Here is a 14850-nt window from a genome sequence, read left to right as displayed (position 1 = left end):
GGACATACTTGTCAGGCTTGAGGTCACGGTGCACGATGCCATAGTTGTGTAAGTACTCCAGGGCCAGCACAGTTTCCGCAAAGTATAGACGCACCATGTCCACAGGCAGGGCCCCAATATTCTTCAGCAGAGTGGCACAGTCTCCCCCTGCAACAAGCCCAGGCTACCATGAGGAAAGGATTCAGTTCCCTGCTCTAGCTAGCCAGCTCCCATCTGGCAGTTTCTGAGGTCCCAGAGGAGACAGCTTCATGGAATATCTTGGTGCTGGAGACTCTGATTCTAGCTCCTTTGCTGCTGGCATGGGTGGGAGACAGGGTGATATGGTTTGGCTGTGTCTTCACCCATAGCTCATCTTGAATTGTAGCTCCCATAATTCCCATGTGTTGTGGGAAGGGACCTGGAGGGAGATAACTGAACCATGGGGGTGGGTCTTTCCCATGCTATTCTCGTGATAGTAAGTCTCATGAGATCTGATGGTTATTTTTATTTATTTATTTTTTTGAGGCAAAGTCTTGCTCTGTCACCCAGGCTAGAGTGCAGTGGTGTGATCTCAGCTCACCGCAACCTCTGCCTCCTAGGTTCAAGCAATTCTCCTGCCTCAGCCTCGCGAGTAGCTGGGATCACAGGCATGCACCACCACACCCAGCTAATTTTTGCATTTTTTGTAGAGATGGGGTTTTGCCATGTTGGTCAGGCTGGTCTCGAATTCCTGACCTTGGGTGATCCACCTGGCTCAGCCTCCCAAAGTGCTGGGATTACAGGCATGAGCCACCACGTCCGGCCCATCTGATGGTTTTATAAAGGGGAGTTTCCCTGCACAAGCTCTCTCTCGTCTGCCGCCATGTGAGACATGCCTTTCACCTTCTGCCATGATTGTGAGGCCTCCCCAGCCACATGGAACTGTAAGTCCATTAAACCTCTTTCTTTTGTAAATTGCCCAGTCTCTGGTATGCCTTTATTAGCAGCATGAAAATACACAGGGTATGGAGGGGGGTGGAAAGTAAAGTGAATCTGCTGATAGCTGTCACGGACATTTTTCAGGCCAGAGAGGAAAGGAACCCAGGCCTTTATTAAAAGTAATGGCAAAAATGCAATTACTTTCGTACCAGCCTAGTATTTTAGGACAGGAATACTGCATATTGTAAACACATCTGGCTGAGACGTTAACATTTGTTCATGTTACTTCCTTCTTACTGGGTTTTAGTTTCTGAGTAAAGTAACACTATGGACTCCCAGCATGTACCCACTAAACACTAAAGGACAGTTTTGTTCACCTTCAGCTTCAAGACTAGGCACGGTGTCTTTGGAGGCTGTACACACAGTGAGGTGAGAGGGAAGGCCACTGGCAAAGCTGCTGCCTCTCTCCAGAACTATGCCCCATGTTGCTCGTCTGTTCTACTCCCAGAGCATTTTGCTTGGTTTTAAGGGGTGTCCCCTTTGCAAGCCAGTCAGGGTAATTAATGGCTTTCCTTTCTTCTGAGGGTCCAGATGCAATCTGCCTAGCACCCAATCCTGGGCTTTTGCAGCTCTGCTGCCTCCTCTGTTGCTGTCTGATATCAGCAGTAGAGAGCGTGCAGGCTTTGGGGTGCAAGATTCTATAGCTGCTGGCCTGCTACATCCTATCCCAGCCCATGAATGCTCATGAATGCCTCTCATGGTAGAGGCAGGGAGCTTTGTGCCCACCATGGCCAAATGGTCTCTGTGATCTTGAGGCAGAAACCAATGCCAAAGGTGGACTGGAAAGCTGGGCCCTGAAACTTCACCTCCGTACAAAGCTGCTGGTCCCTGTTTAAGGCTAAGTCTCAGATTGTGCCTTGGCCTCCATGCCAGGCCACCTTTGCCTCAGTACCTTCAACGTACTCCATCACCATGCACAAGTGGCGCTTGGTCTCAAAGGAGCAGAACATGCTGACCACAAAGGGGTTCTCAGCGAAAGTCAGTATGTCACGCTCCACGAAGGCCTGCTGGATCTGGTTCCGTAGGATCAGGTTCTGCTTGTTGATCTTCTTCATGGCAAAGCGCTGCCGGGTGGACTTGTGCCGCACCAGGAATACAGCCCTGGGAAACACAGTCCGGCCCATCCCCCATGGACCCTCAGCACCTGAGCTGTGCTCTCTGCCACCCAAACTGCCTTCTCTCACACCTTAATTAATGCACAGAACAAGGGGGCAAGGGCATGCATATCAATGAGAAGGGTCTGGGACCCCCTGGTCCATAGAACTCTTAAATTTCTTGATAGACCATGTCCTGATGACATGGCTCAATGCTTCGCCAGAGCTCAGGGAAGGGAGGATGCGTGGTAGTAAGAGGCTTGGGAATCTTGTCTGGGAAAGGAACAATGATCGGATGTCAGAGGAATCTGAACTCCTGCCCACCCAGGAGGCTTCTGGGAGTGAGAAGGTCCACCCCGAGGCATCTGCCCAGAGGACTGGGCAGCATACACTCTCACATGGAAGAGACCAAAGGCTGACCTGGCTTCAGTCCTGGCCACACCCTGACCCCTGCCTTTACCCATAGGCGCCATTGCTGATGAGCTTAATGGTCTCGAAGTCCTCTTCAGAGGGTGTCTTTTTAGATGGCAGAGATGCCCCACGGCCCTGGAAGACAAGGGAAAAGGCAGGAGATAGGCATGCTTCTCAGAGCCCATATCCTTGCAGAAGCTGTGGCTCTAGCATCTTCTCAGCTCTCAGCTCTAGTGCAGTCTCCTGCCCATTCTTCTGGGAGTAGAATAACTTCTCAGCGTTTGCTTTCACCAACTCCCCCATCCCTTCCTCAGATACTCTCTTAAAGAGAATTCATAGCTCTTTGCTTCACAGGGCCCAGGCTCCAGGAATGGGGTAGGAGCTGAGGGTTTTTACCTCAATAGAATCATCTGTCTCTGGAGTGTCAGGACTGTCACAGCTGCTCAACTGGGCCATTTCTGGAAACAAAGACACAAGAGAAAAGTGTGCGTGGCAATGTCAGGTATCTCAGCAGTATCCTCAGATCACACAACAGGTGCATGTAGGGTAGGCATTAATGCTTTCTGCATCAGCCTAGGATGTGAATTCAGTCCCACGGCACTATACCCAATGTAGTCCCAGCTTTTGGATCAGGAAACAAGCCAAATCCTACTGCTACTCCCATTTCCAGAAGTCCATTGCCATTCACAGGGCCTGGCAAATTCTATAAACTTGGGACATTTCCTGGAAAACAGGGCCTGAAACTGGGTTACTAGTTCCCATCCTGCTGGCCAAGACTGCTTCACTGGATGGGGCTGGGAAGCACAGAAGGCAGGAGCAGGATACCTACAGACGAGGGACTTGGAAGCCCATGGTTGCTGCAGGGGTTCAGCAGGAAGCCCAGAAGAATGGCGATATCCTCTGAAGCCCTGTGTTAGACCACCCCAAAGACACAGGAAGACCTGTAAGGTGGCCAAGAGGAGAGGCAAGTTGCAGAGGAGGTGACCATTTTTGCAAATGTGATTGTGGCCCTTTGTTGTTGACCTCTTTGGAAATGAGGTTCTAAATGCAACTCAGCCGGGCCAATGCAATCCAGGTTGGGATCTATCACACAGATGTGAACAGCAGTTCCAAAGTAAGACTGTTTTGTCACAGAGATCACAGTGTATCTCCTAAAATCCTGAGGCCCCCAGGGCCATGTTGTGTCCATGTCCAAGCTAAGTCTCTTTTCCAAGCAGCTTCCCTGCTATTAGAGCTTGCCAGCAGCGGTGGGGCCTCTTTGCAGCCACTAGGCAGCATGCTCACCCTCTAGGGGATCCCGTGTGAGGCCCAGCTGGCTAACGATGTAGCGGGGAATGTCACATTTAATCCCTTGTCCCTCTTTGGCGTGGCCCTCAGCTGCTTCTAAAAGGTGGTAGAACTCTTCAGGGTCAAACTCCTGTACCAAGGGAGAGAGGTAGTCAGTGGTGACAGATATAAGCGAAAGCTGCTGGCCTCTTTGGTTTTAGAGCATATAGTAGACTGAGATGAACAAGACTTTCTCTGTGATAGGACACTCCCACCCTTGAATATTCAGAAACAACATGATTCAGGGATCACAGGAATGGGGACAAAGATGTCTTACAGGTCACCTCCAGATTGGACATACTAAGCATATGCTGTGTTCCTGGCAATAAGAACTAGAGGTTTTACTCTAAAGAGAGCTCAGCCTATTGTTCTGGTCCCATGCTTTCCATCAGCCAGGTGGCACTGTCTGGTGTATTCAGATGCCCAGTCCACAGCAGTCCTGGCACACACTCAATTATGGCTCACAAGAGCTTTGGCACAGCCCTACTGGTGCATGTATACCTTTAAATATTTACTGGGCACCTCCTATGTGCTAGAGGCTGGAGATCCATTGAAAAGCACAATCCTTGTCTGCACATAATAACTGAGTGCCTACTAAGTGCCACACACTGGGTTAAACCCTCTAGCAACTCTTTGACCTCACTGAGGAAATCAGGGCTCGCAGGGATGCACTGATTTGTCCATAATCACGGAAGTAGGAAGGAACAGAAAACCAGCATTCAGCCCAGGTCTGACTCCAAGCCCCTGCTTAGCCAAGGACTTCATGTTCCTGAGGGAGAGGCTCTAAGCTCTATCACAGCACTAGCCTCTGCTCTGAACTCTGTTCTCATTCCCTGTGGCCTCACTGTTTCAGAGAACTGTACCTATCTGGATATAACCTACGCCAGACCTGGAAGTCCTTTTAACTTCTTATCCTTCCTTAGCTCCTATTTGGTCAGAATGTCTCTCTCATAAATACCCCTCTAATCCACCTCTTTCTCTCTGTTATCCTACCATTCATTGTCTGAGTTCTGGCACCCCATCTCACATGCATTGCTTTGAGTACCTCTGCCCTGATGTCCCTGGCTCATCCTGCCCTCTCTTCCAATTCACTATCCATGTTGCAGCCAAAGTAATCTTTCTTAGGACTAAATCTGATGTAATATTTACACAGAAATAAATAGGAACCAATTACTGATACATGCAACAACATGTATGAATTTCTACAAACATGCTGAGTGAAGGAATTCAGAACATACTACAGAAACCACACAGAAACATGGTTTCATTTCTAGGAAACTGTACACAAGGCAAACCCATCCCTAGTGAAACAAAGCGGGTAAGTTATTGTCTGGGAGCAGGAAGAAGAGAGGACTGACTTCAAAGGGGCACAAGGGAACTTATATGATAGAAATATTCTCTATGTCAGCTGTGGCTATGATTCTACAAGTGTGTATTTGTTAAATCTCAATGAACTGTACCATCAAAGGGATATATTTTATTGTATGAAAATTATACCTTAATAATATTGTTTAAGAAAAAAGTAAATGTGGCCATGTCACATTCTTACCTAAACTTTCTGGTGCCTCCAAGTGGTCATAAGCTCCAGAGCCGAGAACCCGACACCCTCCGTGACCCTGTCACAGCCTACCTTCCAGGCTTACCCCTCAGCACTTCTTCAAATCCACCCTGTGCCCCACTGAATGCTCCTTCCCATGCTCCCGATCTGGGAAACTTAGACTCATCCTTCAGTTTGCTGAATAAGCCTCAGGTCCCCCAGGGAGCATTCACTGAATGTTCCTTCCAGGGAAGACTAAAGCACTTCCTTTTCCAGGTTCCCGTTACGCTGTGTACTGACCTCAACTGCAACTTCTTGCAGTATTGTAATTACTATTTACAAGTCCTCATGCCTTATGCTTCCCAACTCCACTGTAGAGGAAACATCCCAAGATCAGAAACTGTGCTTTATTCATGTCTGTATCTCCAGTGTCTAGCACGAAGTAGGTACTCAGTCAAGTATTGCTGAAGATAAAATGAAGGACTCAACTTGTGCACACTAAACTGGGCTATGCTCCTGATGCTTCTCATCCCCAAGACCCCCACTGATGTGAGCCCTGCTCATGTGGGGGTGGGCTAGACTAATAATTCTCCCTGCCACGTCCCCTTAGGACCATACATTTGTCCTCAAAAAAACCTGTTTAGTCCCCCAATGGTGGCAAATCATACTTAAATAAGGACCTAAGCAACAGAAATGGCAGTGGTTACCACCACAGTTTTGCTGTCATCAGGATACTTCCTCTATAGCCCTCCTCTAAATCTGCCCACCCGACTTTCCTAGAGTCCACTCACCAGGCATTCCAGGAGACGTGCTGGGCGGGCAATGACAATCATCAGCTTTTTCACCAGCTGCATCACAAAAGCCACTTCTGAGCTCTCTGAGCGCTCATGAGCCTATAGAGAAAAGAAGCGTTGCTTAATCTATTGGCCCAATGTGGCTGGGCTAAGCAGGACCAGACAAGGCAGAGCTGACTCCAGGGAGAAACAGTTCGGTAGCATAGAGAGCTCCGCAAAGCAAGGAACTCAGAGAAGGCTGGCTGGCTGTGAGAGGGAGCGAGTTGCTCATAGGGAACCATTTGAGCTTTAGAACACTACATGACACCAAGAAATGCCCCTGTACCTGCTCCTCCATCCAACAAGCCTCACTTACCCTCCAGACCCCAGCTCAAGGGGCAGCTCTCAAGGGCGCCTTCACTGACGTTCACTTTCCACCCTAGACTGTAAGGAGTAGAAAGACTTCAAAGCTGAGGAGTGATATGACCAGAAAGGTACTTCAGAAGGATCACTCTGGCTGCAGTGTAGAGAGTACACTAAAGAGGGCAAGGCTAAATGCAGGAAAATCCATTAGCAGGCAATTCTAATAATTCGATGAAAAAGGCATAGGTCAAGGCAGAAAATGCAGACAAGGGGACAGACGTGGGCTACTGCAGAAGCAGATAAGCGGTGAAAGAAGCACGGACAGAAGGCAACTACAACTTCAATTTTAGGAAAATTTCAATGAATAAGTGAAATAGTAACTGTAAGAAGCCATTTAGGTGATAGGTAAAGAATGTACTGCATTTGGTTTTAGAGAAAGAACAGCTAGGCAGAAAAGATAAGCTCAGTTCTGGGCGTGTAGAGTTTCAGGCACCTATATGAGAGTCTCTTGGGTATCTGCTTGGCCCATGGGCCTTTCTCTTTTTTCCTGAGAACTGCTCTGGTTTCTAGGAGCCACATTTGTACTGTGTGTCTGCACCTTCCCTCCCACCTCTAATAGCTGACCAGAGAGGATCACTTTCCTAGGAATTTAAAAAAGGATAGAAAGACAACTGTTAACGTCAGTGTGGCAGAACTGTTTAAGAACTGTGAAAAGGGATGGCCATACCTACCATGGAAATAGAGGAAAAGATGCATACAGAAAAAGGAAGAATGAAGACTTCCTGAGCTTCCCGGAGCTTCTGGTTTCTAGTTCTGGTTCCTTCTTAAGGCCTGGTTATATCCCTCACTTCAATTCTCTAAGACTTACCCCCTTTATTCTTATAATGTTTCCCTTTACTGTTTAAACTATTCTGAGTCAGTTTCTATTAAGTGCAACCAAAGAATAAGAACCAATATGGGGAAGTCAAAGTGGAGGAGTCCAGCAGGCAGCTGGGTGCACTGATCTGAAGCTCAGGAGAACAGTAAGAGTGGCAGCCACATGTGGGAGTCCTCAGCGTAGAGATGACAACTGAAGACATGGGGGCAGGTGGCAAGACATCAGAGAGAGAGTGGAGGAAGGAGAAAGGGGAGACCAGGCATGCAGGATGGTGCCCTGTGACACACCAGTAGGAAGAGGTGGGCAGCAAAGGAACTTGTGAAGAGGCAGCAAGACTGGTGAGAACGGTGAATTGACAACTGGGGAAGGAAGTTTAGGAAGTATTCACTGTGCTCCATGGAGAGGTGGCAGAAGATGGGAACTGAAAGTGGCCATAGGATTTGGCAATTGGCCAATGAGTTCCTTGGTGAATTTTGCCTGAACAGTTTTGATAGACTGGTGGGAAGGGAAACTGGAAGGCAGAAGATTGAGTAGTAAATAGGATACAAGGAAAGAAAAACAGTAAATGAGGACTTTTCTTCTTTTAAAGTATTGGTTATGAAATGAAGAGAAAGGTTGAGCAGCTGGTGAAATCTCATTTATTCATTTAAAACCTGTCTCCTGTTCCCAACACACATATACACACACACGAGAAGAAAAAGAATTGCTGTCTTTAACATGTTCTCTTGGCTGTTCATGCATACCACATGGTACTGTCATGCTGTTTCATAAAGAGCTGTCTGTCTCTTCAGCTACACTGCTGGGTCTAGTGAGTAAAGAGGCTCTGTGTCTTTTTCTTTTATTTTTTTTTTTTTGAGACAGAGTTTCACTTTTATTCCCAGGCTGGAGTGCAATGGCATGATCTTGGCTCACCGCAACCTCCGCCTCCTGAGTTCAAGCGATTCTCCTGCCTCAGCCTCCTGAGCAGCTGGGATTACAGGCATGCATCACCATGCTCAGCTAATTTTGTATTTTTAGTAGAAATGGGTTTTCTCCATGTTGATCAGGCTGGTCTGGAACTCCCGACCTCAGGTGATCTGCCTGCCTCAGCCTCCCAAAGTGCTGGCATTACAGGAGTGAGCCACCGCACCTGGCCCTTTTTCTTTCCTCAAATGCTAAGCCTAGCAGAGTGCCTCCTATACAGCAGATGTCAGTCAATGTTTGTTGACTGTTTGAAAATGTATGATCTTAGGCTCTGGAATAAGCCAAACCTGGGATTGGGTCCTGGTTTTGCTACTTAAAAAAATCAGTTATCTTGAGCTAACTTAGTTTCCTTATCTGTAAATTTAGGAAATAATATTAAGTACCTTCCTTACAGAGCTGTGAAGATTTAATCAGATAAATTAAATGAGGTAATATAGTGTCTAGCATGTATTAAATGCTCCATAAATGTTACTTTGGTTATTCTAAAATCTGATCAGGTCATTTTTCAATTTGTCACATTGGATGATACCCACTGCCTTCATGATACAATCTAAGCTCTTCACAAGGCCGTTCAGCATCTGGCCCCCAGTCCAATTCTTCAAATTCATCTGCCAGCTGGTCGGGTGTAGCGGCTCACACCTGTAATCTCAGCACTTTGAGAGGCCGAGGCAGGGCGATCACTTGAGATCAGGAGTTTGAGACCAGCCTGGCCAACATGGTGAAACGCCAGGCTAATGTAGAGAGGCGGTCTCACTTTGTTGCTCAGGCTGGTCTCAAGCTCCTGGGCTCAAGTGATCCTCCCATCCTGGCCTCCCAAAGTGCTGGGATTACAGGCATGAGCCACTGTGCCCAAGCAAGAGGTTGTTTATGCTGTTTCCTAGCTTCAGTGAACTCCTACCTGTTTGTTAAGATCTAGCCTTCCCTGAACTTTCCACAAAGAGTCAGTATATCCTCCTCTGTGCTCAGAACCTGCTTATCTCTAGTGCTCATCAATCACATTGTATTGTAGTCAGTGGAAGTGAGAGAATTCATATAAAGCATTCAGTGTAGTAATAGCTGTTATTTTTATTAAGTACATGTTGATGGGTCTGTAACCCCATCGATGGCAAATTCCGTAAGATAGAGCCTGCACTGAATTCTTTTCTGCATTCCAAGGGCTTCGCAAATTAGGGAACAGATCAACAAACTGGCTGCAAATTCAGTGCTCTTCCTATTGTATCAAACAACCTAACCGCACAAGCAGTCAGTCTGGGAAAATGCCTAAAGGTTTTGGGCAAGGCTCTGACTTTAGCATTTTAGAAGATAAATCTTAAATATACCAGGAAACTTGGAAGTTACTCTACATTAATCCTTTATCTGATGCAGTAATCCTGATTCCTATATGTCTCTCGGGTACCCCTTTCCGTTGCTGGAAAATTGTCAGAAAGCTTTTGTTGAACAGAAACAAACAGCTACCAGTGATTTTCATGGGACTCTGGCTTTCTAAAGTTATACTTCTACAATTTTTCATTTTAAGTATTTCTTCTGAAATCACAAAAAGATATTTTTGTAGAAGGAACTACTTTTTCACCTATTAAATCAAAACCTTTCTCGCTGTAACTTCTGCCCACTGGACTAATTATGTCTTTCAGGGGTACTAAGAACAATCTGCTCCCTTTTATAGATGAGAAACTTTCCACTACTTGACAACAATAATCATGATCATCTTTAGTCACCCTTTCTCTAGATTCAACTGTTCTCTGAAAATTTGTTTAAACTCCCTGCTCCTTCTTATTTCTAGACGAACACACTGATGTCCTTTTGATCACTAGCCCTGGGCCCTCAGCTCAGTTGGTACTACTCCAGAGAGAGAGGTCTTGGTCTGGAGGTAATAAGGGATTCTGGACTGGGAAATTCTCTAGTGACGTGATGAGCTCTGGGGGGACAGGCACATCCTCTCTCTCCCAAACTGTATTAATGGATAACATGGAGCCACTGTGGTCTGAGTGAGATGGCATCTGGCCACCTTGATCAAGAGGCTGATAGCAAAGGAAGCGCTCGTGCAGGAAGCAGTGCTTAAGAACTCTCATGTGCTTTGGTCTTGGCCATCTCTGGATTACTTTACCTTTAGCCTCCCAGAGACTTTTTCACACCAGGGAGGATCAGGTCTCAAAACGTGTAAGTCCCAACTGAGAACTTCTCACCATGAAAATGGCTAAAGCCATCGTGCAAGCCTCATACCTGTTTTCCCTTGGCTGAGGATAAACAGTCTGAAGCCTCGCTTAAACCAGTATTTCCAGTAGAAGAAAGCCCGTCACAGCCACTGGAGCCACTTTTTGGCTTTGGGTAGCAAACCTCCTAGTCAAATACTTATGACTACTACCCATGGTGGAGCTTCGCGTAATACAACAAAGTAATACAATTTTGGATTTAGAAAAGGAACAGAAGTGACTTCCTTTGATACCAAGCAGGCTTCTCTCAGTATTGCAGGGGACTGAGGAGGAATCTAAGTCCCTCAGCTCTACCTTTGAGGGTGGGTAACAAGCAGTCTGTGAAGACTGAGAATACCACTAATGCCCTGATCTTAGCTTGGGATTATGAATCCAATACCAGGTGGAGGTTTTTTCAGAACCCCAGCACAAGGACACTCACATCTTGTAAAAGTTTCTCCAAATTCTCTTGAAGTTCGTAGAAGTATTGTGATGTAATGAGGCCACTCTGAGATTTATCCAGGCAGTCCCGGGCCATCTCAATCACCTGATGATGAATAAAGCTCAGGGCTCCATCTGCCAAGGGCAGCACGCTGTCTGGAGTGTTGGAGGAAATAAATTCTGCTAGTCGCTCTTCCATTTGTGCAGTGGCCTGGGAAGAAAAGCAAGAAAGAAACACTTCCCTTCTAGTTCCAGCTCAGTTGGAGCTAAGCCTGAAGGACCTGGAAATAGCAAAATAATGGGCTCCCTGTGATCCTGGTTTCCTTACACTGCATTTGGGAAACCTGATAACTGAAGACATTAATAGATCACCTTCAAGTAAAGTCACCTCAAGATGCCTTAGCTTTATATTCAAGGCCCTCTTTCACCTGGTCTTGCCCATCTCCCCCAACTCCCTCCAGGGCAAGCTCTTTTGCTGTAAGGACACACAAGTGTTTGCTATCTTCCTCTTTTACTATGCTGTTTCATGCCTGTTTATGCTGTTCCCTGTGTGTGGCTTTTTCACTCTGCCAAGCCTGCCTGGCAAACTCCTAATTCTCCTTCTAATCTCAATTCAAATATTGTGTCTCCTCTGGGAAGTCTTTCATTTCCCCAGGCAAATGGGTTTCCATTCCTCTGTTCTTCCACTGGACCTCCCAACTGTGTAAACTTAGTGCATGGGCACTGCTGGTTTCTAAACTGGGAAGTTCTTTAAGTGAGAGTTTCATTTATCTCAGGATCCTCTTACTTAACACCTTAGGACCCCAAGGGAGCTAGGCAGGTGCTTGGAGAGCTACTTAGTGAACCTGTCTGGTCACAGATGGTGAGTTGGAATGCGGGGACTGTAGATAGGAACATGACCCTGGCCTGGATCCCCAGCAGAGGAGAATGGAGGTCTGGCTCCAAACCTCTTAGGGACCTAACTACACAGTCATGTCAAAATGACAGATACACATCTGTGAACGATTTCTTAGCTGCCTATCTAAGCTGCCTATCTAAGACTCTGCCTTATTTCTTTTGCTACCAGGTGGTGATTTCTGATTTCCAGTGTGTGTTTAGGCAAATGTATACCTACATACCTATATATGTGGTGTGTCTACGTGGAGAATGAAAGAGGAAGAAGGTGAAAAAGTGGGAGTAGAGGAGAAAGAAGGAAGTGAAGGAATCTTAACACATTTTCTCCAACAATAATTCATCCTATAGGAAGGAACTGGAAACATGCCTATAAACACAAACATCCAATGCTACAAAAACACCTAATATACAAGGAGGAGGAGGAGAAGCATGAGATACATTTCTCAACATTATATACTCCCAAACTTCATAAACACCATATACATCAAAATGAATTCCTAGGTGTTTGTTCTGCCTCTTTCTTCACGCTTATCTTCTAGTGCCCACTCCAAAGCTGGAAAGCACAGACCACAGGGCATGGGTTCTGCAGTCCAGTATCCCCTCTCAGTCAGGAACAGGGCCTATCTTCAGGAGGCCAGGTCATAGCGTACAGGCATGTGGTGTTGAAAAAGACATGCAAATGGGGCCAGGTACAGTGGCTCATGCCTGTAATCCCAGCACTTTGGGAGGCTGAGGCAGGTGGATCACCTGAGGTCAGGAGTTCGAGACCAGCCTGGCCAACATGGCAAAACCTGTCTCTACTAAAAATACAAAAATTAGCCGGGCGTGGTGGCGCATGCCTGTAGTCCCAGCGTCTCAGGAGGCTGAGGCAGGAGAACTGTTTGAACCCCGGAGGCAGAGGTTGCAGTGAGCCGAGATGGCGCCATTGCACTCCAGCCTGGGTGACAGAGCAAGACTCCATCTCTTAACAAAAAAAGAGACATGCAAATGGGAAACAAGATCCTAGTTCCATATACAAGGAGGTTCACAGCCAAGCAGCAGAGTTATGAATGCTACTTCTCAGCTATCTCAGGATAACAACCTACTTTCCTCCCTCAGCATTTTCCTGCTTGAAAATGAAAATTCAAATGTTAGCAAGCAACTCTGAGATCTGTCTCCCACTCCTACTGCTCTCTCTGGCCTTCTTGCCAGTGCAGCCTACTTCTGTCTGTGTACTCTGACACCTGGTAATGAGGTGCTGCTTAAGAAATCTCTATCGAATGAAGATGCCACCAGAGGGCAAATCCTGCAATGAGTGAACCCTGACTCACGGATCCTCATATGCACAGTGAGAAGTAAAGCCTCCAGTTCTTTCTTTCCTCTTTAATACATGGTGGGATCCCTTTCTGACATTCCCTATGGATAACTCTACTCCTGGGTAGTGAAGCAACAAAGGCTCTGCAAATACAGTTCCCAAACTCATATCCTGCTGTCTCCTTCTCAAGCAGTCTGGAAGCCCTTGCTGCTGTGTCCACAGCCTCCTGGCTGACTTTCTGTTCTTCTTCTTGGTTACCTCTGGAGGCAGCACTTCATTCCTTCACTCCAGAGTCTTCCCATTGGGGCTGGCTGTAGGCAGCCACCCTGAGGGGTATTGCCACTCTCCTTTTAAATGGATCCTTACCTTTGGGAATCTTTCTTTGTACACATGATTCATCATTATGATTTCACTGTCAAAGGAAACTGGGGATCGTCCAGGACTAAAAAAGAAAGAAATGATTGTGTTACTTTAGTGCTATGGAACTATCAAGAAGAAAGATGGTCATCCCTAGAGACCCTGCCCCTCCCACCATCTTCAGCAGCTACATACTCCCACTTTAATGGGTACTGAGGAGCCTTTCTTATTCCTGGAGTTTCCAGTGTACCTTGTTCAGTTCAAAATGGTACTATATGGAGCTAGGCTTGGTTTTCACAAAGACCTCTTCCAGGCTAGAAAGACCTAGAAAGGCACCTACTCCTAAGCTCACTGGTGGCTTTCCCAGGATAACCTCCCCCGGAGTAGGATTTTCTGTGTCCTCTTAGTTTTGGTCAATAGGGTTGGGTGTGCCCCAGCATATTCTTGGGAACAAAACAAAAAAACTACCAAAGCAACCAAAGGAAGACGGTGCACACGTACATTTTTTTCCAAACTAGCTGCAGCCATGGACCTAACCTGGGGATGAATGAGGCCAGTCCAGACTGTTGTGAGTTATACGTCTGGGTCATTTACTGAAGGCAGCTGATATGTTTTCTGCCTTAATTTATTATCTTCCCTGATAACCTAAATCTTCCCGTCTGGCTCATGTGTTGTTATATCTCCTTAAAAAATTTCAAAGTTGGAGCCACACAGTTGAATGGATATGTGGGTCTTGCCCAGTTTACTGCCCCTGACACATGATACAAGATGTGCTAGGTTCACAACTGTCCCACTCTGTCTTTCTTCCCTGGAATGTGCCATGTTTTGCCTGCTGTACTGCTGCACATTACCAAGGATTTAAGAGTAATATAGCAGGGATTTCTCTGAGCATCACTGTGGGCCTCTCAATCTCAACTGGCCTAAAAGGTACCCTTCTCTGTCTATGGGTTGTTGAGAACACCAAGACTCCGGTGTTCCTCTGTGACACAGAGAAAGGCACTGGAGATTCACACCTGCTCGTTTGTATGCTTGATCCTTTGCACTGAAGCCTCAGATACCATCTTCATCAATCTCTGAACCTGAACCAATCATTGTGGTCTGGCCCAGCTTACTCCCTGTCACTCCTGGTGCAGTGCCAGCATTACCCGAGGGGATTCTTTCTGGGAGGAACTGCTGCTCCTCTGGGATCCTACCCTGCACATCTTAGCCAATTAATTACTTCTTAGGGACCCTGCAAAACTGAGCTCGGTCATTAAAGTCATGTTCATTTTAATCTCCATCACCTTCCTTAACCTAAAATTCTGGCACTGATTTACCAGCTAACGCCAAAGAGAATCGAAAATTAATCAGCAGCTGTTAAGGTTAGTTTGGTTT

General features: G+C 46.6%; 1 protein-coding gene across 5 annotated transcripts in view; it reads right to left on the bottom strand.

Annotated features, from left to right (window-relative positions):
• The window catches only part of MAST2 (microtubule associated serine/threonine kinase 2), a 244291-nt gene that overhangs the window by 10257 nt on the left and 219184 nt on the right, over nt 1-14850 (bottom strand). For all 5 annotated transcript variants that reach the window (XM_032160691.2, XM_058443331.1, XM_032160693.2 and 2 more), the window contains 8 exons: nt 13486-13561; nt 10933-11142; nt 6117-6218; nt 3747-3879; nt 2859-2920; nt 2512-2597; nt 1850-2058; nt 9-147 (listed from right to left, as the gene is read on the bottom strand). In XM_032160691.2, coding sequence (XP_032016582.1) covers nt 9-147; nt 1850-2058; nt 2512-2597; nt 2859-2920; nt 3747-3879; nt 6117-6218; nt 10933-11142; nt 13486-13561 — 1017 coding nt within the window. The remainder of the gene's footprint in view (nt 1-8; nt 148-1849; nt 2059-2511; nt 2598-2858; nt 2921-3746; nt 3880-6116; nt 6219-10932; nt 11143-13485; nt 13562-14850) is intronic.

The sequence above is a fragment of the Hylobates moloch genome, unplaced genomic scaffold (assembly GCF_009828535.3).
Source record: "Hylobates moloch isolate HMO894 unplaced genomic scaffold, HMol_V3 SCAFFOLD_8, whole genome shotgun sequence".
NCBI lineage: Eukaryota > Metazoa > Chordata > Mammalia > Primates > Hylobatidae > Hylobates > Hylobates moloch.
Note: the sequence above shows the minus strand (reverse complement) of the source record. Positions and strands in the feature narration are given on the sequence as shown.